The sequence below is a fragment of the Xenopus laevis genome, chromosome 9_10L (genome assembly GCF_017654675.1).
Source record: "Xenopus laevis strain J_2021 chromosome 9_10L, Xenopus_laevis_v10.1, whole genome shotgun sequence".
Lineage (NCBI taxonomy): Eukaryota > Metazoa > Chordata > Amphibia > Anura > Pipidae > Xenopus > Xenopus laevis.
In genome coordinates, this window is record NC_054387.1 from 124,392,145 (window position 1) to 124,419,721 (window position 27,577).

The following is a 27,577-nucleotide window of genomic DNA, read 5'->3' on the forward strand; positions in this document are numbered from 1 at the left end:
AAGGGCAAGCATCAGAAATCACGGGGCCCCCTGGGCCCTGCCCACCCCAGATCAGCACTAAAAAAGGTAAACCCCCTCCCACACACACAAGTTCTAAAAAGCTACTGATGGTCAGGACCCCCTTATAAGTTAAAAAAAACTGTGGTGCCAGGGCCCCCCCTTAAAAGTTCTTTAAAAAATTGGTGGTCAGGGCCCCCTACAAGTTAAAAAAAAAAAACATTGGGGCCAGGGCCCTCCTTACAAGTTAAGAAAAAAATTGGGACCCCAAGGAATAATTTTTAAAAACATTGGCACCAGGGTCCCCCTTACAAGTTAAAAAAAAATTTGGGCCCCCAAAGAATATTTTTTAAAAACATTGGCACCAGGGTTCCACTTACAAGTTAAAAAAAATTGGGGCCCCAAAGAATATTTTTTTTAAAAAAAACATTGGTGGCAGAGGCCTATAGAGTATTAAAATAATACAGTGGTGGCCAGGGGATTAAAAAAAAAATAAAAAAACACAAATTGGTGTTCAGTAGAACTGAACTTGTGGCTTCAGGACTTCAACTTCACTTCCTTTCGTGGCTTCTGGCCTTTTCGCTGCTACGGGACTTCGGCTGTTCGGCACTTCCGCATTTCGGGACTTCAAAAATGGCGATGTCAAGGGGGGCCTGGTCGGAACCCCCTTCAGGCCCGGGCCACTCGTATCTGATGTCCCCCCCTGATGGCGGCCCTGTATATGTGTGTATATATATATATATATATATATATAATAAATGACATTAATTCAGGACATAAAAGATACAATTTAGGCGCCAGATTCAGCACATTTGTACACAAGGACAATAAAGGGCACACGGCAGCTTATACAGCCAACTCAGTCTGTGATACAGTGAGTAGATCACTAAGCCAATGAAAGAAAAGGGAGGAAAATGCAGCATTTCTTTACAATAAATGCAGAGACATAAAGTTCATGTACATTTTGGTTGGGGACAAGATGTCTGGCACAGAAGGCATTAAAGGTATGGGACCCTTTATCCAGAATGCTCGTGACCTGGAGTTTTCCGGAAAACAGATCTTTCCATAATTTGGATCTCCATACCTTAAGTCTACTAGAAAATCATGTAAACATTAAATGAACCCAATAGGCTGGTTCTGCCTCCATTAAGGATTAATGATATCTTAGTTGGGATCAAGGAGAGAGGGAGACACATCAGGTGCACATCATAGTCAGTTATTTTGCCTGGGTGCCTGAGCGAAGAAACAACACAAACAATGCAGAAGAACGGCACTTACAGGACTTGCTCAATCTTCCAAACGTTTATTTTGCTCAAAGTCCTTCTACATTGCTTTTATATATGGATATGCATTGAAAATTCACGATACAAGGAGTGCGGGTCCATCTGCTAAATTATATATATATATATATATATATATATATATATATATATATATATATATATATATATATATATATATACACATATATATACACATATATACATATATATATATACAGGATTCTGCCTTTTTCAGCAGGATTAGGATTCGGCTGAAGCCATGTGCCTTGCCAAGCAGAATCCACATGTGTATATTAGGGGACGTGAAGGGAAATCACGTGACTTTTCATCAATAAACAAGGAAGTATATTCACATTAGGATTTGGATCGGTATTCGTCTGAACCTTTCACAAAGGATTTGGGGATTTGGCTGAATTGGATTCGGTGCATTGTTAATATATAGGCACCCGTTAGCTGCCCCATAAGCAGTAGGCCCGTGGGTGCCTATATAAAAAACATGGCAGTGGATAATTTTCGGTATATATAAAACATGGCCCTGTCTGTCTGGGCCCTCTCCCTCATATTGCCTACCCCCCAATGGCCCAATTTAAGAGGTACAGTCCCAACATGCGCACCCCTGAAAAAGGAACAGGAGACCATAACCAGAAATAAAGCACCATGTCTGGGTGTAACAAGGGTGTGGCCTAAACTGGCGAGACTTTGGGTGTATAAACACTGGCTGCTATGTTATAGTTTTGCCCTGTAGCAGAGAGCAGAACACTTGGGAACCAGGATTCTTTGTCTCTCTTCTCAGCAGCAGTTTGGTCGTCTCTTTTACACAGTGATTGGGTCCAAGGTTGGACTGGCCTGTCAGAGTATCAGAGAATCACCCAGCCCAAGACTATCAGTCCTCTAATTGCACCAAAGGTCTATATGGCACCTATTATGTTTAATACTGTCAGAATAAGTGACAGTGTCAATGTCAGGCACTCTGATTGGCTGCAGGAGTCTCAGCCTGACACTGATTGGTCCTTAACTCAGAGAAGCAGTCTATTCCTCTTCTTCTGTATGATTCGTTAGGTCCCTTATGAACACAAAGATGTTGCCGTCTCTCCAACATGTCATTTCATTGTGGCATCTCCATTGCTCATTGCTGCTTTTTCACATGCCAGTTTGCTCTCCAGTCATCGGAGTCCAATAAATTGCGATTGGTCACCCATCCTGATGCGGTCAGACCTGGGAGAGACAAAGACAAGCATAGAAAATAGATACGGTGCGTGTCACCCACCTATTTAATAATAATAGTGTAATGTTATTATATATTATTTAGTGATGCACCAAATCCACTATCTTGGATTCGGCCGAACCCCCGGAATCCTACGTGAAAGATTCGGCCGAATACTTAGGGGTGGGAAGGGAAAAACATTTTTTTACTTTGTTTTATGACAAAAAGTCAAGCGATTTCCCTCCCAGCCCCTAATTAGGATACGGATTTGGTTTGGCCGGGCAGAAGGATTCGGCCAATTCAAATCCTGCTGAAAAAGGCCGAATCCTGCATTCGGTGCATCCCTAATATTATTGTATATGGCTATTATATATTATATAGCAACTATATCGCATTTTGCATAATGAATGCATATGTAACTCTAAGCAACCTTCAATTATAATTAGAAAAAGAATGTTTAATGGTTATCCTTTGCTGTTCTCTGCACTGCTGGTTCTGACTACGTTAATCAGCTTTGATCCAGTCTGTCATTATGGGCATTGGCAAATTCAGAGAAGTTCTTTTATAAACACTGGGCAAATTTGCCCCTGGGCAGTAACCCATAGCAACCAATTAGTGATTAGCTTTTTTTCAGCCAGCAGTAGGTTGAACACTGAAAGCAGTCATCTGATTGGTTGCCATGAGTTACTGCCCAGGTTCAAATTTGCCCCATGTTTATAAATATAACACCCAGATCTTTGGGCAGCAATAATAACTGCCTGACTGGCAGCTGCACCATGTGGGTGCAAGTGATTACCAGTCAAGTAAATGGAGGGGCAACTTGTTGAATTTAAAGATTTTGTTCACCTTTGAGATAACTTTTAGTATGACGTAGATATTGATATCTTCAGACAATTTGCAATTGGATTTCATTTTTTATTTTTTGTGGTTTTTAGCTTTTTATTCAACATTTGCATTTTAAACAATGTCGTAGCTAGGGTACAAATTCCCCTAGCAACCGTGCATTGATTTGAATGAGAGACTGGGATATGAATAGGAGAGGGACTGAATAGAAAGAGGAGTAATAAAAAGTAACAATAACAATACATTTGCAGCCTTAAAGAGCATTTGCTTTTTATAAGGGGTCAGTGACGCCCATTTGAAAGCTGCAAAGAGTCAGAAGAAAAAGGCAAATAACTATAAAATAAATAATGACGACCAACTGAAAAGTTGCTTCGAATTGGTCATTCTATAACATACTAAAAGTTACTTTAAAGGTGAAGTTAACTTTTAGTATATTATAGAATGGCCATTTCTAAGCAACTTTTCATGTAGTCTTCATTATTCATTATTTTACAGTTTTTGAACTATTTGCCTTCTTCTTCTTTCCAGCTTTCTAATGGCCACTGACCCCATCTAAAAACAAATGCTCTGTAAGGCTACACATTTATTATTATTGCTACTTTTTATTACTCATCTCTCTATTCAGTCCCTCTCCTATTCATATTCCAGTCTCGTATTTAAATCAATGCATGGTTGCTAGGGTAATATGTACCCTAGCAACCAGATTTCTGAAATTACAAACTGGAGAGCTGCTGAATAAAAAGCTAAACAAATCAAAAACTACAAATAATAAAAAATGAAAACCAATAGCAAATTGTCTCATATCAATATCACTCTCTAAGTCATACTAAAAGTTAACTCAAAGGTGAACAACCACTTTCAAATCGCTCAGACAGCAAAATGCCCAATATTATCTAACAGACCTGGGAAAGAAATTCACATAACCACACCCAGGGAAATGGCTGGGGAAGAGCTGACTACTACTAAATTGTTTTCATGGTACATAAAGTAGGGATATACCGAATCCAGGTTCAGTTCGGGATTCGGCCTTTTTCAGCCGGACTCGGATTCGACTGAATCCTTCTGCCTGGCTGAACCGAATCTGAATTTTAATTTGCATATGCAAATTAGGGCTGGCGAGGGAAACCGCATGACTTTGTGTCACAAAACAAGGAAGTAAAAAATGTTTCCCCCTTCCCACCCCTAATTTGCATATGAAAATTAGGATTCGGATTCAGTTGGGTATTTGTAAAATCTTTCGCAAAGGATTCAGGGGCTCGGCCGAATCCAAAATAGTGGATTCGGTGCATCCCTAACATAAAGTCAGAACCAACAGTGCAGAGAATAGAAAGGGACAGACACATATCGCCTTCGATAGAAATTATATTTACAAACATGGATACTGGGGCATTGTTTAGAATCAAATATGCTTTTATTATGCAGTATTTGTTCTTCTTTCCATTGGTTGCCTCCGGTTCCATATTTTCCTGCTTTTTACCTTGCAGAAATTTGGGGAACATTCTGTCGATCTGGTCATGAGTCATTTCCAAGGCAACAAAGCGGCCATCTTGTTCGGAGCCTGTGCAATGGTGAGAGCCCTGTCCCCTGACCAACTGCAGAGCAGAAAGCATATTCTGCATGGAAAAACGGCCAGATCTGTGATGAGCTTAAAAAAAAAACATAATTAGGCCAATGAGAGATGAAGTTTATAGGAGGGAAGGGCAGAGTAGAGACAGATCAGATCAATACAAGGACTGGGGGACGGAGGGTTTTACCTGAGCTGCTGGTTTCCCTGTAAAGCATCTCGGCATGGACACAGGCTCTGATCATATCCACACTGGAAGCCTCCTCATGTAACACCACAGACAAACCACCTAGGGAAAGAGATTATATTCACATACATACAACATAACATTATCAGCTTGAGTTTATATTCACATACATACAACATAACATTATCAGCTTGAGTTTATATTCACATACATACAACATAACATTATCAGCTTGAGTTAATATTCACATACATACAACATAACATTATCAGCTTGAGTTTATATTCACATACATACAACATAACATTATCAGCTTGAGTTAATATTCACATACATACAACATAACATTATCAGCTTGAGTTTATATTCACATACATACAACATAACATTATCAGCTTGCCCAAACACACGCAGAGACAATAGTAATAATAATTGGGAAGAGATTAATGTTACCTGTATCTTTTCTCCAGCCCAGCAGGTATAGGGAACGGTTATCTTTCTTTAACTGCTCAAGCTCCGACACACTGACAGACACAAAAGGAAACAGGAAGAAAACAGGAACAATGAAGAAAGCAGAATTATATAGTGAATAAAGTACCCCCTATTGTAAAATATAAGGATATTATAAGTTACAGAGGAGTTCCATGACCATATAAAAACACGAGGCTGAAGGTCGTGGAACTCTGAGGTAACTTATAATTTCCTCCTATTTTGCAACAGGGGGTACTTTATTTATTATAATGTGTACTTGAAATGCCAGGGCTATTTTGAATCCCAGTCCAGAGCAACATGAGCATGGAATGCTGGGAGATGGGACATGGAGCTGTGAGCAGGGAATGCTGGGATATGGGACACAGAACAGACTGTAGCTTTGATATGGAGCTGTGAGCAGGGAATGCTGGGATATGGGACACAGAACAGACTGTAGCTTCAATATGGAGCTGTGAGCAGGGAATGCTGGGATATGGGACATGGAGCTGTGAGCAGGGAATGCTGGGATATGGGACACAGGACAGACTGTAGCTTTGATATGGAGCTGTGAGCAGGGAATGCTGGGATATGGGACACAGAACAGACTGTAGCTTTGATATGGAGCTGTGAGCAGGGAATGCTGGGAGATGGGACATGGAGCTGCGAGCAGGGAATGCTGGGACATGGAGCTGTGAGCAGGGAATGTTGGGATATGGGACACAGAACAGACTGTAGCTTTGATATGGAGCTGTGAGCAGGGAATGCTGGGATATGGGACATGGAGCCGTGAGCAGGGAATGCTAGGATATGGGACATGGAGCTGTCAGCAGGGAATGCTGGGATATGGGACAAGGAGCTGTCAGCAGGGAATGCTGGGATATGGGACACACAGTGTCGGACTGGCCCACCGGGATACCAGGAAAACTCCCGGTGGGCCCAGGTGTCAGTGGACCCTCTTGCTTCTAAACATTTGGCCTATTTCATGGTCATTCCCTATTTTGTTTTAGGAAAAAATCCATAATAATGGAAGACTATAGTTAGTAGATATAAAAGACTAGGAGAATAAAGAGGAGGTTGAGTGAGAAAAGGAGGAATAATAGTTTGGAAAGTGGGTCCATGGTCTAAGGTTTTCTGGTGGGCCCCTGACATCCCAGTCCGACACTGGGGACACAGCACAGATGGTAGCACCAGTGGGGCTAAGCAAGGCCCTGGAGGACACATCACATCAGTACTAAATTATACAAATTATACAGGTGATAATGTGCAAAGAACGAGAAGCGCTGAGAAGCATCAACAGAGGTAGAGAAGCGCCAAGAAAAAGGAGCACACCTGGACACCAGATAATTCAGAGGGACGCCGAGACTGACTGATGCCTGAGAGCCCAAACCTGCCAAGTAAAATACACAGAGTGAAATCAATCATGTCCTTATCAGTAATTACAAAGTCTCATTTTATGGTGCTGTCACCATCTGTTACATAATAGGGCCATCTCCTGGCTCCCCCTGGATAGTCACCTGGTGTCACATCATCCTATAGGTTAATATTCACTCCCAGCATCTCATCTGTCAGTATTACTGGCCTCTCCTTCTCCTGCTTCTCTAACAACATCTGGAGGTTCAGGGTTCAATTCTCAATGTACCACTAGCTTCTGTTACTGCCTAAAGTGCCTTTTCATAACATTCATATTATCCTGTTCATGATCCCACGCTATACTGTCAGGGGTCTCTAGACAGATCATTTAGCTCTTAGCAACCGCTCAGATTCTAACCTGCACTCTCACCCTTACCACATCTCTTATATCATAGATATTCTCCTTCCCTCACTCTGTAATTTATATTCTACCTTAGCTTTGTATCTGCCCTCAAACTGTCACCTCAAATTCATACCAGCCCTTACATCCTCACCTCAACTCCAACTCGCTTGTCCTCACACAATCACCCAGGGAAAGGGAGGGGCTGATATCACTCCAACTTGCAGTACAGCAATAAAGAGTGACTGAAGTTTATCACATCACTGAGGGCAGCTGGGAAACTGATAATATGTCTAGCCCCATGTCAGATTTCAAAATTAAATATAAAAAAATCTGTTTTCTCTTTTGAGAAACATAGTTCAGTGCAGAATTCTTCAGGAGCAGCACTATTAACTGATGCGTTTTCCCGTGACAGTATCCCGTTTAAATATCTGCACAGCCCAACTCTCTTTTACTGATTTTTAACATCAATATTTTACCCGGTAACAGTGGCTCCTGGAGATTTGCTGCCTCCGGATCGAGCATCTTCCCCTCCGTCAGATAATGGTGCAACACAATACTGAGCCTTGACTGGTTGAGGGTTTCCATGATGACAGATTGGACAGCTCGGTAATTGGCATAAAGGTGAAGGGAGGTCAGGAGGAAGAAGAGTAAATAGGTCGCCCTGTAAAAATGACCCAGTGAGTGTCAGGCACCAGATACAGCACACACATAATTGTATACACACACACACACATTATTGTATATACACACACATTATTGTATACACACACACACACATTATTGTATACACACACACATATTACTGTATATACACACACACATAATTGTATACACACACACACATTATTGTATATACACACACATATTATTGTATACACACACACACACACACATTATTGTATATACACACACACACAAACATTACTGAGGTCCCTGGGAGATGCCATATACTTACATTATACTGTCTGATACCAGCGGCACAAGAAAGAGGCTGATGAGCAGACCAGCGAGATTAACCAGGGTCTCCTGTAAGATAGTACAGTAGTATTAATCTAATAGGGAGATCCAACTTCCACAAACAATGGTGTGTGTTAGTGATGTGCGGGCCGACCCGATAGATGCAGGACCCGCGGGTCAGATGGGTTCGGGCCGACCCCGCACGCTCTTTTCCGGGTCGCGGGTGTGGATCGAGCTCTTCTTACTGCTCTCCCCGCCCACGACCTTCCAAATGCAGGCTTCCGACTTCTGGGTTGAGTTTTTATAGATCACGAGTCGGGCGGGCACAGGAGGTCGGGTTGCAGGCAGGTACGGGTAGGGAAAAGTCCAACCTGCACATCACTAGTGTGTGTGTGTATATATATATATATTATTCATAGAAAAATGCTGTGACAACACACACTTCGGTTTAATTCTTCACATATTTCTTCAGCACAAAAAGTGCATATTTAAAACATCTTTATCAAGATGCATTAGCCTATGGTGTAGAACCTTTATCAAGATGCAATACCCTACGGTAATGCATCTTGATAAAGGTTCTAGACCATGAACCGAAACATTGATGTTTTAAATATGCACTTTTTGTGCTGAATAAATATGTGAAAATGTAAACAGGAGAGATTTGGGTAATTAGGTGTAATTGTTAGCAGCCACTGAGAATTCTTAACCTGCAGCTGGGAGTGGGCTCAACACTAAGCAGCATGAAATCTGACCTGGCTTCCATCTTTGGCACACACGTCAGCCATATTGTCCCGTTTTGCTTGGTGGACAGTGATAGCAGCTCGTGTGGCACCCCCTGCCACTCCCACAATGCACTGTAACACAGAGAAAGAGACATCAGTAGTGATTTACCTGGCACACACATGTTTGCAACTGCTCTGTTGTTATTGACACTTAGGGGCAGATTTATTAAAGGGGTGCTTCACCTTTGAGGTAACTTTTAGTATGTTATAGAATGTTCAATTCCTAGCAACTTTGCAATTGGTCTTCATTATTTATATGTTATACGTTTTGTGTTATTTGCCTTTTTGTTCTGACCCTTTCCAGCTTTCAAATGGGGGTCACTGACCCCATTTAAGACACAAATGCTCTGTAAGGCTACTCATTTATTGTTATGGCTACTTTTTATTACTCAACATTCTGTTCCGGCCTCTCCTATTCATATTCCAGTCTCTTATTCAAATCAATTTATGGTTGCTAGGGTAATTTGGAACCTAGCAACCAGATTGCTAGAAATTTAAAACTGGAGAGCTGCTGAATAAAAAGCTAAATAACTCAAAAAACACAAATAATAAAAAATTAAAACCAATTGCAAATTGTCTCAGTATATCACTCTCTATATCATACTAAAAGTTAATTCACAGGTAAACAACCCCTTTAAGGGTCGAAAATTAAATTCAAAATCAAATCAAATCTGAATTTTAATCCCCCAATTTGAATGTAAATTCGAATGTGAGATGTATCACACCTCAACCATGGAACAAATTCTAAGTGGAATATTCGCCACCTAAAACCTGCCGAGTTAATTTATAAGTCAATGGTAGAGGTCCGTTGAACTATTTAAAGATGTTAATTGCCTTCCTGACATTCAAGGAAAACTAAATTCAAATTCGATTCAAATTTTCGGGTTGGGACTTATCGATCGTATATTAGACGTTTGAATTTTTTCTAAAATAACCTCCCATTCGAGTCCTGAGAATATTCAAATTTTTTTAATCTAAAGAAAAAAATTCACAGAAATTCGAAATTTGACCTTTGATAAATCTGCCCATAAGTGCACACATTGAGTTTGCAAACTCACAATATTATATTATCATTCCAGAAGAGATTCAGTTGCATTACCTTGAACACTCCTGCTGCGCACACAGTCAGTGTAAAGAATGAGGGGAAGACCGGCGCCATGATCTCCATGAAAATAGCAATGTCATTCAGAAGATCCGCAAAAAGCCTATGGTAATACAGTAGATGAAATCAGAGAGTTTCCATTTACATCGCACCCTGTTGCTTTGGGTCCACCATCAATATCACCCAGTCCATCATTCCATGAGAGCATCACCAGATCAGCTTCACATCCAAGCTGGTCAGACTAACTGGACCGTGCTCACAACATAAAAGCTGTGGGCACAAATAGGAGGAGGCTAGGATACGGTTTTCTTTATTGATTTTTCCAGTAACAATTAAAGTTAGAAGAAAAGAGAGAGAAGTAGAAAGGGAGAAGAGGGCAGTGGGCTAGGATCATTTGTAAGAGGTGATCTTTGGATTAGGGGCAAAATATGAGCCCCAAACAGTTATGGCAAAGGGCAGGAAAATAGCATTTAAAATAGAGGACCCACGCAGTAAATGCCCAAGATGTTCGCCCTCACAAGTGCTTTACCTCCATCTTTTCGCATCACAGTCAAGTCGGCTCCTAGAGACAAGAAAGAAATGAAATGTGCCAAGTGTTGATTCCCAAGGCTAAGCAAAACGATATGAGGTCGGGACGTAGCGGCACAACTTGATCCACGGGCGACAGGCCACTGCCAAATCACAAACCAAATCCGAAATTTGGCACATGCTTATTTTTACACCAATTTTTTCTAGAAATAATTGGTCAGGAGAGACTTCTTGTTCGGCAGAACAGGAAGTTGTAAGGGTGCAAAGGAAAAGTGAATCCTTAAGAACATTTTATATGAGCCCAGTGAATGTTTCCATTCCAACCACACAAATAAATAAGTAGAACCTGTTAAGCATGGATGCTCAAGAGGTACGGTTGCTGTCTGGTATTCCACCACCCTAGCCATTAAAGGAAACATTTTGTGTAAAAAATAAGAATGTACCAGTGCATTACACTCCTTATTCCTGCTCCCTGAATTCCCAGGCTGTGCAGGGGAGCCGGCAGCTCTCAGCTCACTGCACTGTAGGACAGGAACCAATCAGCAGCTAGCAGGACCTGATAGGGAACTGAAGCCTGTCTGTGCTTGTGTGACTGCAGGGCTGTGATTGGCTGTCCCCCTCCTACTGTGCTTCTGGCAGTGACTGTTAGGACACATCCATCCCTCATTTGAAACACAGACAGGGACCAGAGAACATCTATAGGGAGCTCCAATAAAGGGGCTATTTTTAAAGATAATATTAATTTTTAACACCATGTAAAAGCAACACCATATATTACTTATAATTGCCTGCAAAATTGTTTTTTTTTTCATTTATCCTATGTGTCTCCTTTAGAATACCAGGCAAGGCGAGGGCCAGTATTATGAAAATTCCCAGCAATGCAATTGTGGGTAAATTTGTAATCTTAGTGGTTCTCCTCCCAGTCCGGCCCAGTTTCCAACCAATCGTGCTCTTTTTGCTCCACCTCAAACCCCTTCCACAGCTTGCTTACCCTTCCTATTGGCCCGCTCTCTGCCCCCTATTCAGCAGTGGCATTATAACCCACCCTCTTTTACATCATAAGTCTGCCCCTGTAACGGCCCCACCCCCTCCTTTATATCATCACTACTGCTCTATTCATTGCAGGTCGGTATTTCCCCCAAGCAAAAGGAGGCAACACTACCAACTGGCCCTCCACTGGCTAAAATTAAAATCGCCTGCGGCAATGCACATGCGGCGCTTCGTTTTCCGAAGTTGCCCGAAAAAGAGGCGATTTGTCGTTGGGGCGACTAATCTCCCCGAATCTGCTTGTGTGGACTGACCCTTAAATAACACATATAATCCCACAGCCCTATCAGCCCAGATACAGAGATACAAACCCTTTCATCCAGGCAAAGAGAATTCTTCCGACCATTCCTGTACCATCTGAAGGGGGGAGCAGAAAAATGGACAAACCACAGTTAGAGGCAGGAAAAAAAACTATTGCTTAATTGTATGAGACTTTAATATATAAATATAAATATTATATATATATTCATGTTAATATTTATTTATGATTCTGTCCCAACCAGGATCCAATTTGTAAAGTTTAATTTGCTCTAGAACCTTTGTAGCAGGGAAGGAAAATGTTGAAGTTTAAAGGGGTTATTCACCTTTGAGTTAACGTTTAATATGATGTAGAGAGTGATACTCTGAGACAATTTGCAACTGGTTTTCATTTTTTATTCTTTGTGGTTTTTGAGTAATTTAGCTTTTTGTTCAGCAGCTCTCCAGTTTTCAGGATAAACCATCTGGTTGCTAGGGTCCAAATTATCCATGCATTCATTTGAATGAGACTATGGAATATGAATAGGAGAGGCCTGAATAGAAAGATGAGTAATAAAAAGTAGCAATAACAATAAATGTGTAGCTTTAGAGAGGATTTGTTTTTAGAGGGGGTCAGTGACCCCCTTTTGAAAGCTGGAAAGAGGAGAAGAAGGCAAATAATTCATAAACTATAAAAAATAAATAATGAAGACCAAATGAAAAGTTGCTTAGAATTAGCCATTCTATAACAAACTGAAGGTGAACCGCCCCTTTAAAGGTTCAGAGCTGAGCTGAGTGCCAAGACATTAGCAATGAGATCAGATGAGCAATTCTGGTGGCATCGCTAGTTTACTTAAATAACTGAAACAGAATGAGTATCTCAAGGGAGTGAGGTTTCTGCATCTCAAGTCTAAGACTATGGTCAGTCGCATTATGGGTTATGCAGGGCAGTACAAGGGTATTATTTGATTATTTAGGCAGTGTAAGGTGCTAAGGGACATGTGTTGGGCTCTGCAAGGTTGTGCAGGTTACCTATTGGAAGGTGCTATGAGCACAGCAGCTGGATTACTGGAGAACTGTTTAAAGGGATTGTTCATATTTAATTACGGTACCAAATTCCCCTAGCAACCATGTACTGATTTGAATAACAGGCTGGAATATGAAAAGGAGAGGCCTGAATAGAAAGAGGAGTAATAAAAAGTAGTGATTACAATAAATCTTTAACCTTACAAAGCATTTGTTTTACAGATGGGGTCAGCAACCCCCATTTGAAAGGTGGAAAGAGTCAGAAGAAATAATCCAAAAACTAAAAAAATAATAATAATCAAGACCAATTGAAAAGTTGCTGAAAACTGGCCCTTCTATAACATAAAGGTGAACCACCCCCTTAAGACTCAACAGAGGCAGTGATTGGATTGTAGAATCTATTTCAGGGGCACGAGGTGGACATTGTGAGTAGATGCTGGGACGATGTGAATGTGTGACTGGAGCTAAACCTGTAACTATTATCAAGGAGGGAGCCCAAATTGTAGCCATGCCAACGCCTACATTGCTTAAATGATCTGCACCCAATGATGTTCCCCTATAAAGGTCTTTTCCAGAAATACAAGGTACCTCTAAGGATCCATGTGATTGTTGCGGCTGCTACAGTGGCAGTGCTGTCCCCAACGCCTGATCCACGAAGAAGGGACTGAGTGGCCAATGAACCGGTTACACTGCTGGAGAATGCCTACAATAGAAAGCCATACAGGCTCAGGGAATACACGAGGGAGAAGGAAGAGGGAGCAGGTAGCGGGGTAAAGGGGCAGCAGCTCATATTACCTGTACAGTGTCCCACAGCTGATACGCCAGATAATCCTTACTGACACTGTCTGGATACCCATGGGGGAGAAGCAAGGACTGAAAGAGACAAGGAAAGAAAGAGTGAGATGGAATACAGGGGCATGGAAAGTTAGAATACACCTTCCCTTCAAGACTAGAGTGGAACAGTCCACCCATCAATTCTAGATTAGAGTGGAACAATCCACCCATCAGTTCTAGACTGGAGTGGAACAGCCCACCCATCAATTCTAGACTAGAGTGGAACAGCCCACCCATCAATTTTAGACTAGAGTGGAACAGCCCACCCATCAATTGTAGACTAGAGTGGAACAGCCCACCCATCAATTCTAGACTAGAGTGGAACAGTCCACCCATCAATTCTAGACTAGAGTGGAACAGCCCACCCATCTATTCTAGATTAGAGTGGAACAGCCCACTCATCAATTCTAGACTAGAGTGGAACAGCCCACCCATCAATTCTAGATTAGAGTGGAACAGCCCATCCATCAATTCTAGACTAGAGTGGAACAGTCCACCCATCAATTCTAGATTAGAGTGGAACAGCCAACCCATCAATTCTAGATTAGAGTGGAACAGCCCACCCATCAATTCTAGACTAGAGTGGAACAGTCCACCCATCAATTCTAGACTAGAGTGGAACAGCCCACCCATCTATTCTAGATTAGAGTGGAACAGCCCACTCATCAATTCTAGACTAGAGTGGAACAGCCCACCCATCAATTCTAGATTAGAGTGGAACAGCCCATCCATCAATTCTAGAGTAGAGTGGAACAGTCCACCCATCAATTCTAGATTAGAGTGGAACAGCCAACCCATCAATTCTAGATTAGAATGAAACAGCCCATCCATCAATTCTAGACTAGAGTGGAACAGTCCACCCATCAATTCTAGATTAGAGTGGAAGAGCCCACCCATCAATTCTAGACTAGAGTGGAACAGTCCACCCATCAATTCCCCCTTCTCTTCCCACTGAATCCTCACCACGAAGAAGTCTCTCAGTGAGCGGTATCCATGCTCAGTAGGGTGCCTCTCACACACAAGGCTGCCGTTAGTTCCCTCCAGGTACCTATGGGTGCGACTAGATCCATAACACTCTGTGTAAATCAGCGCTGAGCCCTCTGGGGACCCCACTTTGTCACTTGACTTCATCCCTGGGGCACAGTGTGACATCAGCGCTGCACCCTCTGATGTCACAGTTGAGCAAGTTTGGTTGTGCCTTCAAGCCTAAAAAAATGCAGAGAATGTTATTTTAGGCAAAGACCTTCCAATGAATAATGTAATGAATAAATTGGTGCTGTGTCCCCACAAACCCCCCATTAATATCATGGGTTACCTGCTCTTCCCCTGTATAGAGGATGCTGGAAGAGTAATATAAATATTGTGAAGAAAATGTGTCTATTAGTAGAGTGTTTGACTGTTTAGGATCTCTTCAGAACAGTTGTTTCATAAATCAGAAGCAGCAGTACATATAGTATTGTACAGACCGATCTCAACAGCAATTACCTTTACATATAACATTACACATTCACCTTTAATTTAACTGTTAGTATGATGTAGAGAGGGATATTCTGAGACCATTTGCAATTGGTTTTCATTTTCTATTATTTGTGGTTTTTGAGTTATTTAGCTTTTTTATTCAGCGGCTCTCCAGTTTGTAATATCAGCAATCTGGTTGCTAGGGTCCACACTACCCCAGCAACCATGCACTGATTTGAAAAAAAAAACTATGGGAATATGAATAGGAGAGGCCTGTATAGAACGATGAGTAATGTACATTTGTAGCCTTACAGAGTATTTGTTTTTTTAGATGGGGTCTAAAACGAAAAGTTTACATCAAACTAGAAGTTAAAGGGCGGTTTGCCTTTAAGTTAACTTTTAGTATGTTATCGAATGACCAATTCTAAGCAACTTTTCAATTGGTCTTCATTATTATTTTTTTTATAGTTTTGTATTTATTTGCCTTTTTCTTCTGACTCTTTCCCTCTTTCAAATGGGGGTCACTGACCCCATCTAGAAAACAAATGCTCTGTAAGGCTACAAATGTATTGTTATTGCTACTTCTTATGACTCATATTTCTAGTCAGGCCCCTCCTATTCATATTCCAGTCTCTTATTCAAACTAATATTAATGCATGGTTGCTAGGGTAACTTGAACCCTAGCAACCCGATTGCTTAAACTGCAAACTGGAGAGCTGCGGAATAAAAAGCTAAATAACTGCAAATGATAAAAAATAAAAACCAATTGTCTCAGAATATCCGTCTCTACATCATAGTAACCGTTAACTCAAAGGTGGACATACCCTTTAAACGTTTCACGTTTAAGTTAACTTTTAGGATGCTATAAAAAAGCCCACTCTAAGAAACCTTTCCACTGGTTTTCATTATTTAGAATTTTTTTTTATTATTCTGATGCTTTCCAGCTTTCAAATTGGGGTCACTGACCCCATCTAAAAACAAATGCTCTGTAAGGCTACACATTTACTGTTATTGCTACTTTTTATTACCCATTTTTAAGGCCTCTCCTATTCATATTCCAATCTCTTATTCAAATCAGTGCATGGTTGCTAGGGGAATTTCGACCCTAGCAACCAGATGGCTGAAATTACAAACTGAACAGCTGCTGAATAAAAAGCTAAATAACTAAAAAAAAAACACCAATAATAAAAAAAATTAAGACCAATTGCAAATTGTCTCAGAATATCCCTCTCTACATCATACTAACAGTTAATTTGAAGGTGCACAACCCCTTTGGTGTAAGGAATGTATATTGCAGAGCTGCTTACAATTACAATGATATATTCAATTATGCAATAAAAAAAACAGTTTTTGGTGAAGTTCCCCTTTAAGCAATAGCTAAACTCCAATAAACAATTCCCAGCCATCGATCAATGCACTTCAGTGACTAAATCTCTAAATGACAATCTCTGTGGTCCGTGTAAATGTCGGAACCGGTTCCCCCAGCAACAAGAACAGACCCTGCTTCCCCTACATCCCACACTGCGTCCCCCTGAACTAAATCACTGTCATGATGTTACCTGGGCAGCTTGTGTCACTGTGTCTGACGCTGATTGGCTACAAGTGTCACGTGCGGCGCGGTGCACGCCGGGACATGTAGTTGTAGGGGGGAAGCGGCCGGAAATAGATGGATAGTTCGCCGGAACTGATCCGCTGAGGTTCCAGGAGCGGCCGGTGACATCATATTGAGCGGCGTGGTGGTGAGGTCATGAAGTGTGAGAAGTCGGGGCGGCATCATCGGAGGAGAGTCTTAGTGTACCGGTGAGCTCTGACTGGGAAGAGCCGCGCGTCTTTGCTGTCCTGTGTCTGTGACACTCGCACTGCCTGTCGGGGGAAACTGGAAGTTGTAGTTGGCAGATTCCCAGTTGGCGATATTCACATGTCCAGCCTGCACCGCCCGCTGTTCTACTACAACTCCCAGCATTCCCTGCTGCAGCCACTGAGCTTGTCACTTTCTATCCAACAGCTGTGCAGCTTGTAAATGCCTGTTGTGTATACTGACTAACACACACACACGCACACACATACATATTCTGTTACATGTAATGGTCTTGGGAACTGCTTCTGTGGCTCCATGCTGAAACCTACACAGGCAACATCTTGCTCAGGCCACACAGTGAGACCCAGGCAGGGTTACCAGGCCTTGATTTCAAAATCAGCTACAAAAACCGGCCCCAAAACTAGCCGGGAGGCACTTCAAAAGTAGCCCAAAAATAGCACAATATGCGCAGTGAAAAAAAGTCCAAATATGTGAAAATACGCCTTTTTCAAATTTTCAATGTTTCGCAAATTTTTTTCCTGAAGCCAAATGGGATAGATTTGCCCGTCGGGTTTTACTACAGAGGTGGGCCCAGGAGGTATAGGAGCCCCGTAATAATACATATACAATTTCAATAAATATTGGTAAAACTGGTCAACTGCTATACATTTTGGTGACCAGAAGAGTTTTGCCCCAAAATTGTCTGAAATTGAGGAGTCATTGGAAAATGCGAGCATGCTTAAAGGAGAACTAAACCCTAAAAATGAATATGGCTAAAAATGGCATATTTTATATACTGAACTTATTGCACGAGGCTAAAGTTTCAGCTTGTCAATAGCAGCAATGATCCAGGACTTCAAACTTGTCACAGGGGGTCACCATCTTGGAAAGTGTCTGTGACACTCACATGCTCAGTGGGCTCTGATTGGCTGTTGAGAAGCTAAGCTTAGGGCTCGTCACTAATTATCCAGCAGAAAATGAGCTTCCCTGGCTGTAATATAAGCTGATGCTACAGGTTTGCTGATTATTAAATTCTGATGCTAATTGCACTGGTTTCTGTGCTGCCATGTAGTAATTATCTGTATTAATTACTAATCAGCCTTATATTGTGACATTTCTATTCTATGTGAACTGTATATTGTGAGTGGGTCCCTAAGCTCAGTAAGTGACAGCAGCACAGAGCATGTGCAGTGAATCAGCAGAAAAGAAGATGGGGAGCTACTGGGGCATCTTTGGAGACACAGATCTTTACTGCTAAAGGGCTGTGGTTGCCTTCGGCTGGTACAGAAGCACAAAACATAATGTACAGCAATAAAGAGAGGCAATGGGGAGGCACAGACATTTTCTATGGATGTGTAAATATCCTAATTTAATTTTCTATTTGGCCTTTACCCCAGTCCTTCCCCTGAGGATTCTTCCAGCACATTACCGTCCTTACAAAGAACAGGGCTTCAGCCCGAGGTCAGCCTTACCCATGGGAATCCAACGGAGCACAGAACCAGAAGCAAGAGAGTCCAGAGGACCGGTCCCTCTACCTCCCCATGTGAAAGAGAAAACAAAAACATACTCCGTCCAGGGCTTAGGGATGCCTCCCAGGAGGTGAGGAATGTGACTTTACAGGAAGTCTTCTGCTTGAATATCTACTTTATAGTAGGCAACAAAATGCATCTTCAGGGCTGCTGATTAGTGAAGTAAGTTCTTTTTAGAGCCAGGAACATTTCAGAGAGCTGATAGTAACTTTTGCAAACATTGTCGTTTTTACGATGTTAACTCTATGGTGAACTTTGCCTGTTCCAAGATGTCACTTTGCTTGGTAACTGGTTCACTTAACATGACTAAACCCTAAAGTTAAAAAAAACCCTACCCCTCTACCCTACATAGACTGCTCCCCCCCAGCCTAGGTGTTACCCTGGGCAAATGCCCCTAAGTCTGTACTTACCCCTCTGTGCAGATTCTGTACAGCGGATTTCACGGGCGGCATCTTCAGCGGTTTCGGTAATCTTCGGAATGAGACCGTTGCTTCGGCAATATTTCATACGTTTCGTCACATGCGCAGTTGTCGCGAAAACAAAAAAATGCTCCAACTGTGCATGCGCCGGTACGTCACTTACTTTCCGAAGATTACTAAAGAGAATAAGATGTCGCCGTGAACTCCAGAATCTGCATGGAGGGGTAATTAAAACATTAGGGGTAACACTTAGGCTGGGGGGAGGAGGGAGGGGGGTCAATGTAGGGTAGGGTTTTTTTAACTTTAGAGTTGAATTCTCCTTTAAAGTAACCCCCCTTCACACACACAAGAATGTAATCAATGAACAGCCTCTTTGAAATCTTTAGATAACTGCCACTCTGGTTGTTAAAAGGTTAACAGTAAGGCTGCAGCATCCCTTTAATCACTTAGAATTGCTTCTCCTCCTCTTACCCACTCTGCCCCCTCCCTCAGGAATTTACTTTGGCTGTTGGCTCATGAGCATGCTCGGTTCATCTCAGCTTGGATTACTAAACACACCCTCCAGTCTAACAGCAAATGAAGAGATGGCATTACTGGTTCCCATAGAAACTCTAGCTGTCTGATCCTATTTTTTTCTCCTAACAACCTCTTCTAAACTCAGCTTAACCATTACACTGCTCAACCCCAGCAGACCTTTTTATCAAAGTATGTTGTGCCTTTGTAACCCTGTATTCTGCATTGCATGAACTTTAAATCATACATGTCTCAATGTTACTGATGATGTGTCAGAGGGAAAATGTCTGCTCGGTGAAAGCTGCTATATTTAGTAAAATGTGATGGTGCTGGCAAATGGAGGTGGTTGATGCAGTACAAATTATGTGGTTTGGGTGGGGAAGATAAGCCCAATTTATATACATGGTAGGAAAATGTAGGCTTTACGTGTCCTTTAACAACATCCTGATAGTGAAAGCTATCTGAAGGTAAGGTTTTAGGTTGGGATTAGGTAGGCTTGAGTGTCATGTTTACTCTGCAGATGCTTGCAAAAAAAGTTGGATGCATATGCTTATTTCATTTTCTCTCTATAGATGGAGTCTCTACACATGCAATCTGACAGGTAGAACCCCATTTTATTGTAATATTCTGGATTTTGATTTGCACGTGATCCAATGCAATCTCTCCATCTCTGTTTCTTTTGTTTCCTTTAACATCAAGCTGAAATCATGCACGAGATCTTATGTGAGCTCCTAACATCTTTCTTTTCAGAGCAACCTGTAGCGAGGAGTGGACCCTGTGCAGCAGACTAAGGCCGGAGGGAGTAGGAGGCCACACGGGTGAGTGGTGGAGATTGTTCAAGATGCATTAGAGAATATAGTTTTTGTTCCTAATATTGTTTTTGTTTTGTCCATCGTGCAGATGGATCTGAAGAGGGTGCATTCCATACTCCGCCTTCATGTTTCCCCGCTGTTCCTGGCCCCTCTACTCATTCCTCACAAATCCCTTCCCTGCCTTTACTTCTGCCTCCTCCCTCTGAACCATCATCTAAGTTACAAAGCTGGAGACTGGTCCCTCTTCTGCACAATGTGCGTTCCAAACTGGAAAGCTTTGCTGAGATATTTCTCAGTCCCGTTAAGGGACGTAGGGACACCACCGCTGAACAAATGGAGGAGAAAATGGTGGAAGATAAAGCATTAGCTGCACCCCAGGATAGAGGAGAACACAGAGAAACTAGAAAGGAATCTCCAAAACCAGTAGTAGATTTGAGTCCAAGGAGAATGGGTTTGAGGTCTCTGTGTTTGACAGATAACGGGGAAAAACAGAGTGGACCTTCAGGAGGTCTTGAGTGTTGTAAAGCTCATCCAGCAGAACCTCTAGTAGGGCATGAGAGTTATGAGGCTGAACAAGGACTTCATGGAGGGCATGAGAGTTATGAAGTTGAACAAGGACCTCATGGAGGGCATGAGAGTGCTGAGGCTGAACAAGGACCTCTAGGAGGGCATGAGAGTAAGGCTGAACAAGGAGCTCATGGAGGGCATGAATGTTGTAAGGTGGGACGTGGGTCTGAACACAGTGAAACAACGGAAAGAGAAAAGATTTTGGGAAACCTTTTGGAGAAGTCTGCAGAGAGAGACTCTGGGATCTATATTGAGGATTGTAGTAAGGAGACAGATCCTCCAGTGTCTGAAAGCAGCATGAACATTCAGCTAAAAATTGCTGTTTCCAGTGCAGTGCCTACACTGTGTCGCCCCCCACTTCAACGTTGCCTATCCTGTCCCACTTTGTCCCCGTCTCTTGCACTGCTTCCTCATTGCTCATCTGTTCCTCGGGGGAGGAGTCACAGTCTGGGCACAGGGGAAGACAGCAGAAAGTCCTGCCCACACACCCTTGCACAGCACAATGCATCCTCCAGGCCCAGGATAAGAAGGCACAGTTTAGGCACAGTAGAGGAGTACAGACACTGGCCATTATTCCCTTTGTCTTTTTCTTGCCTGAAGAAGGAGCTGCATCCTTTTCTCCTCTGCCACTCCAATATTGGGAAACAATACCATCTTGGCCACCTGATGGCACAACACAGCCCTGAAAAGTGAGTCACCCAGCGATGTTACAGCTGTAACTGTGTTCTATTCTCTCCAGAATGGATGTGTATTTAATCTCATTGTAGGTGCTGAAAACAAAAACTGACCAACTAACACTCCAGCTTCACACCGTCGTGGCTTCTGCCAGCTTCTGTCTTCTGGGTGTGTCTTTATTCTGTTTCCTATCTGTGTGCTCTACTCTCTATGGCAGGAGTCCCCAACCTTTTTTACTCATGAGCAACATTCAAATGTAAAAAGAGCATGGGGGGGGGTGCCAAATCTGATTGCCCTATGTAGACTGGCAGCCTACATGAGACTCTGTTTGGCAGTACACCTTTTTTTATGCAACCAAAACTTGCCTTCAAGCCAACAATTTAAAAATATGCAACCACTTTGAGGCCACTGGGAGAAACATCCAAGTAGTTGGTGAACAACTGCTCATGAGCCATTGGTTGGGGATCACTGCTCGAGTTTGGATGTGCTCTGTTCTTTGCCTGCGTCTATCCCCAAACCAAAATGCATGTTTGACTGTGACCTTTGCAGTTTGCACGTTTTTCTACATCCCTTTGCTATATATCTGCTTCACGTGAAAGCCAAGTGTGATCTTAAAGGAACAGTTCAGAGTAAAAATAAAAACTAGGTAAATAGGCTGGGTAAATGTTTCTAATACAGTTAGTTAGCCAAAAATGTAATGTATAAAGGCTGGAGGGACTGGATGTTTAACATAACAGAACACTACTTCTTGCTCTTCATCTCTGAGTAAGTCAGCGACTTAAAGGGGGGCCACATGGGACATAACTGTTCAGTGAGTTTGCAATTGATCCTCAGCATTCAGCTTAGATTCAAAAGCAACAGTTATGACCCATGTGGCCCCCCTCAAGTCACTGATTGGTTACTGCCTTGTAACCAATCATTGGAAACCAAGAGAGCTGTAAAGCAGGAAGTAGTGTTCTGGCTATTATGTTACACATCCAGTCACTCCAGCCTTTAGACATTACATTTTTGTAATATATTAGAAACATTTTTTATTTTGCACAGCCTATCTATTTACCCAGTTTTTATTTTTACCCTGAACTGTTCCTTTAAAACTTCACGTAGTCTCGTAATTTCTCTGCTCCCTCTGTACTCCACATCTGTTCCCAGTGATGGATAAAGAATTAAAGGTTTGGGATACATTTCATTCAGAGTGCTACTCCCTGGTAGCCCAAACCATTTGGTATCTAGGGAACCGTATATTTGTCTGTTCTGTCAGACTGAAGGGTATCTCCAAACCTTTGATATGCAATTCTGTCTTGTCTTCTGCCTATGCTTTTGCAGAAATCTCTCTCTCTCCATATTAACCTCCATGCCTGTAATCTGATTGTGTTCCTTTAAGCATATTCATTTTGTACTTTAGCCCCCCCCTTTTTCTCACTGTCTCACCCCTGTTGCTGTTTTTTGTGTATTTTCCCATCCAGTTCATTACACAGTGAGCACTCCCTTCATAGTCCCACCAGGAGTGATAATGGGTTGGAAAAAATCTTCTTTACCAGCCCAGCTCACAGCAGAACCGAATCGCAAACAGAAGCTTCACTGTCTGATTCTGAGCTCAAGGTAAGTCTAGGAAACAACACCTGAGTAAATTCAGAGAAAGTCTGCTCAATAGCTGTGTCCTTTTTATTTACGGGTTATGGGAATAGTCAAATTGCTACTTTTAGGGACTTCACAGCAACTTTGATTATTTGACTTTAGGACCCAGAAAGCTGGAAAGGCACCAAAGCCGGAAAAGTCTCCAACTTCCAAATCCGAAAAAGACCCATGAGGCAAGAGGGAAACTTAACACCAATGGGTCTTCCCAAGCGTATAAGGTGAGAGACATCACAATGGATTTTTTTATACATTTGGAAGCATCCTAGTCATGAGAGGGGGCACTGGAATTGTATAGAAAACCTTACTACACTTATTTTTGTGTGTCTACCTTCACTTCTCTTCATGGTTCACAGTGTAGTGCAAAGAATGTGTGTACTCCCAGCTTAAAGGGATTCTGTCATCATTTTTATAATATAGTTTTTATTTCTGAATGACACTGTTTACACTGCAAATAATTCACTCTACAATATAAAATTCCATTCCTGAACCAACAAGTGTAATTTTTTTAGTTGTAATATTGGTGTGTAGGTGCATCTCAGGTCATTTTGCCTGGTCATGTGCTTTCAGAAAGAGCCAGCACTTTAGGATGGAACTTCTTTCTGTCAGCTGTTGTTTCTCCTACTCAATGTAACTGAATGTGTCTCAGTGGGACCTGGATTTTCTTATATCTACCAGGCAGCTGTTATCTTGTGTCAGGGAGCTGCTATCTGGTTACCTTCCCATTGTTGTTATGCTGCTGCTGGGGGGGGGGGGGTGGTGGTGATATTTCTCCAATTTGCAGTACAGCAGTAAAGAGTGACTGAAATTTATCAGAGCACAAGTCACATGACTGGGGGCAGCTTGGAAACTGACAATATGTCTAGCCACATGTCAGATTTTAAAATGAAATATAAAAATTCAGTTTGCTCTTTTGAGAAACAGATTTCAGTGCAGAATTCTGCTGGAGCAGCACTATTACCTGATGCGTTTAAAAAAAAAACAACGTGTTGCCATGACAGTACCGTATATCTTTAAAGGACCAGTAACATCAAAATTTTTTTTAAAAAAATTCGTTAGAAAACAACGAAAAAAAACACCAAGACAAATTAAAATTTCAAAATTGCAAAGCCTTTATTAAGAAATAACTTACTGAAACTCCACTTCCTGTTCTCTTCTGAAACGGCGATATGGCGACCATCCATAGTGCGGTGCTGGATTTGTCCTCCCTGGCTAGCTCCCATAGGCTTCTGACAGCAGGAAGACGGTGCTGGAAAGCAGACGGCTGGATGAAGAGCTGAAGTGCCCGGTGTGTTCCCGGAACATCCTTGTGCAGAGCAGCGCGCCTCTGGGGAGATCTTGCACGGACTCAGCCTCCTACTAACCCAGCCCTGCAGCAGCAGGCGATTCTTAGCGAGTGCCCCATGCGGGTGGCAGGGCACACAGACATCGCAGACATCCCCTCTGGGACGCATCTATCAGCACAGGAGCATTACATCGCAGGAGCGTTACAAGCGGTGTGCGGCTGGTGCCGGCCGGTGTCTGTGTGAGGCGCAAGAGTGAGCGCACACTGACAGCCGCACACTTTTTTGACAGGCATCAGCAGCACTCGGCCATTCTCATGCACGGATTGCATCGCGACGCTGCTCGGAAGCCTCCTTAGTCCCGCTCTGGAGAGAGGCTGCTGGCATTGTACCGGTTCCAAGTCGGAGCGATAGAGGCTGTCAGTGTGCGCTTACTCTTGCGCCTCACACAGACACCGGCCGGCACCAGCCGCACGTTGTTTTCTAACGAATTTTTTTTAAAAAAATTTTGATGTTACTGGTCCTTTAAATAGAAGTAAATGCGATTTTGTACTTTCTTGCCCTTCAGGTTACAGAAGGAAGAATTCAGCCTGGAAGAGATCTACACAAATAAAAATTATCATACACCTACTGAGAAAAGGTCAGAGGGTATAATGTTAAAAGGGTAATGGGGCTAAGTGAAAGTAGTGTTGCCACCTTTTCTGGAAAAAAATACCGGCCTTCCTATATATTTATGCTTTTTTCCTATTAATAACATTGTGATCATCCATCATTTTTACCGGCCAGATGGCAACCCTAAATGGAAGGAGTATTGTATGAGAAAACCAAAAAAAACTGGCACAAACCGTCCCTCTTCACCAGGCCCCTCTCCTGACCCCCGAAGTTATGAGAGGGGCTGGGGATAGGAAACTACAACACAGCAGACCTTGTGGCCCGGGTGCCCCGGTGATTGCAGGGTCTACTGTATATAGTAAATAAAGTACCCCCTCTTGTAAACTATAAGGATATTATAAGTTACCGAGGAGTTTCATGACCATATAAAAGGACAAGGCCAACGGCCGAGTGTTTTTATACATTCCATGGTACTCCTCGGTGAGTTCTAATATCCTCATATTTTGCAACAGGGGGTACTTTATTTATTATAATTAGGGATGCACTGAATCCAGGATTTGGCCTTTTTCAGCAGGATTCGGCCGAATCCTTCTGCCCGGTCAAACGGGCAGGGAAATTGTGGGCGGGCAGGGAAATTGTGTGACTTTTTGTGAACAAAAACAAGGAAGTAAAAAATGTTTTCCCTTCCCACCACTAACTTGCATATGCAAATTAGGATTCGGTTCGGTGTTCGGCCGAATCTTTCACAAAGGATTCGGCGGTACGGCCGAATCCAAAATAGTGGATTCGGTGCATCCCTAATTATAACACACAAGTTTCAGTGAGCCATGTGACATCACTAAGCGCCGATTATAACTGATGACATCACTTAGCACTGTTTATAAGCTTATCATTTACAGGATATTCATGGCTCTTGTGTATTATATTATTATAATAGGTAGACATTTGATTGGTTGCCATGGGTTACTGCCCAGGTGCAAATGTGCACCTGGGCAGTAACCCATGGCAACCAAATGTGCCCAGGGTTTATATATGAGCCCCAATTGTGTCTGATGAAGTCCTCATCCATTCACCTCAGGTATTTCACACATATCTGTTCTTTCCCACAGGACATTTGAGACCATATTTGAGGAACCAGTAATGAAGGGGGGGAACCTGGTTTTGACAAGTCACCGTCCATTGAAGCGAGTTATTGTATTTCGGGACTGTACTGTTGCCCCTCGTAGGCGCAAGAGAAAAGGGAAAGGTGGGGGGAGGGGGCGTAGAGGAGCCCCAAACACACAGGGAGACAAAGTTAACGTTGATCTGTTGCTGCAGCACAAGCTGAGCCAACTGGAGGCTGAACTGGAGGAAGAAATGAGCTGAGAGCAGCAACTCTGCAAATCTCATGTCTTACGGTTACTCCCTGACTACACAATTGCTTCATATACTGTAGGTCAACTTTAAGAAAGAAACACTACTACTTACTTTGATAGCAAAAAAACCCTCTGCTCCGGTCCACAAGCACCCCATTGGTGACGTTATCCGTCAATATGTAGGAGATATGGCTCCACCCCCATCCTTACATACAAGGGAAGCCGCCTCCCCCGTCTCTACTCCATCCAGCCGTCCGCAAGTTCTTGCCCTTGTGAATTGTACATAGATTTTCTGGAGATTTGTTACAAGATAGAGCATCATTTTATATCTATAAATAAAGTATACTGAAGGTTGAAGAGCACACAGGAGAAGCAAGAAGAGTCCAGCATTCCTCTGGCACTGCACTGAGCTTTTTGGGTGTTCTGTAGTTATAATATTTACAGTATTAGGAAACAGAAAAAATAATGCATTATAAAATATTGATGTTTATGCTTCCGTCCACTGTATCAGCAGCTCGTAAAGAAGATTATAGGTGTCACCATAGCTTTGTGGTCTCTTAGGTTCAACGGGTATTGCAGGTAAGCTTAGGGGCAGATTTATTAAGGGTCGCATTGAAAATTCAAATTTTTCTTATGCTCAAAACTCTCAAATTCGAATTGTGATTTATCCAAACTCGATTCGAATTTTAATTTGAATTACGAGATTAATCACACTCTGGCCCTTTACAAATTAGACTACCGTATATACTCGAGTATAAGCCGAGTTTTTCAGCCCCCAAAATATGCTGAAAAACTCTACCTCGGCTTATACTCGGGTCAAGCGCAAAAACGGTCGCCAGCGTCTAAGAATAGTCGCCGGCGTCCAAGAATAGTCGCTGGCGTCCAAGAATAGTCTCCAAGAATGGTCGCCGGTATCCAAAAACGAGACGCCGGCACCTCCAATGGGAGCAGAAACCCTACATTTTTTGATTGAAACTTACCAGGATCTGCTGCATTTCTCACCCTCGGCTTATACTCGAGTCAATAAGCTTTCACAGTTTTTGGAGGTAAAATTAGGTACCTCGGCTTATACTCGAGTATATACGGTATTCACCACCTAAAACCTGCTG

General features: G+C 42.4%; 2 protein-coding genes across 5 annotated transcripts; one reads left to right on the plus strand and one right to left on the minus strand.

The window, feature by feature from the left end:
- Positions 1–1,284: 1,284 nt before the first annotated feature.
- Positions 1,285–16,971, minus strand: rusf1.L (RUS family member 1 L homeolog). Of its 3 annotated transcripts, none has more exons than XM_018236701.2 (15): positions 16,833–16,971; positions 14,779–15,021; positions 13,777–13,854; positions 13,570–13,684; positions 12,030–12,075; positions 10,673–10,705; positions 10,141–10,246; positions 9,012–9,113; positions 8,258–8,328; positions 7,779–7,963; positions 6,879–6,936; positions 5,532–5,602; positions 5,082–5,180; positions 4,805–4,972; positions 1,285–2,495 (listed from the first exon to the last, which is right to left on the minus strand). In XM_018236701.2, exons 2-15 carry the CDS (start codon positions 14,965–14,967, stop codon positions 2,407–2,409), a joined length of 1,410 nt encoding a protein of 469 aa, XP_018092190.1. In that variant the 5' UTR covers positions 14,968–15,021; positions 16,833–16,971; the 3' UTR covers positions 1,285–2,406. The 3 variants fall into 3 exon arrangements, with proteins under 3 accessions (XP_018092190.1, XP_018092191.1, XP_041431810.1); XM_018236702.2 differs by lacking the exon at positions 16,833–16,971 and adding an exon at positions 15,131–15,369; XM_041575876.1 differs by lacking the exon at positions 10,673–10,705.
- Positions 16,934–26,964, plus strand: prr14.L (proline rich 14 L homeolog). Of its 2 annotated transcripts, XM_018236698.2 has the most exons (9): positions 16,934–17,073; positions 18,469–18,670; positions 20,105–20,133; positions 20,283–20,350; positions 20,433–21,600; positions 23,050–23,185; positions 23,324–23,439; positions 25,070–25,141; positions 26,223–26,964. In XM_018236698.2, the coding sequence occupies exons 1-9, from the start codon at positions 17,021–17,023 to the stop codon at positions 26,476–26,478; spliced, it is 2,100 nt and encodes a 699-aa protein (XP_018092187.1). In that variant the 5' UTR covers positions 16,934–17,020; the 3' UTR covers positions 26,479–26,964. The 2 variants fall into 2 exon arrangements, with proteins under 2 accessions (XP_018092187.1, XP_018092189.1); XM_018236700.2 differs by lacking the exon at positions 20,105–20,133.
- Positions 26,965–27,577: the final 613 nt, after the last annotated feature.

Coding starts and splice junctions, on each gene's coding strand:
- prr14.L (XM_018236698.2), top strand. CDS start 17,021: ATGAAGTGTGAGAAGTCGGGGCGGCATCATCGGAGGAGAGTCTTAGTG. Junction 20,351..20,432: donor GGGAGTAGGAGGCCACACGG/GTGAGTGGTGGA, acceptor TCCATCGTGCAG/ATGGATCTGAAGAGGGTGCA. Junction 23,186..23,323: donor TGTCTGATTCTGAGCTCAAG/GTAAGTCTAGGA, acceptor ATTTGACTTTAG/GACCCAGAAAGCTGGAAAGG.
- rusf1.L (XM_018236701.2), bottom strand. CDS start 14,967: ATGTCACACTGTGCCCCAGGGATGAAGTCAAGTGACAAAGTGGGGTCC. Junction 12,076..13,569: donor AATCACATGGATCCTTAGAG/GTACCTTGTATT, acceptor TCCCCCCTTCAG/ATGGTACAGGAATGGTCGGA. Junction 7,964..8,257: donor CTGGTATCAGACAGTATAAT/GTAAGTATATGG, acceptor TCATTTTTACAG/GGCGACCTATTTACTCTTCT.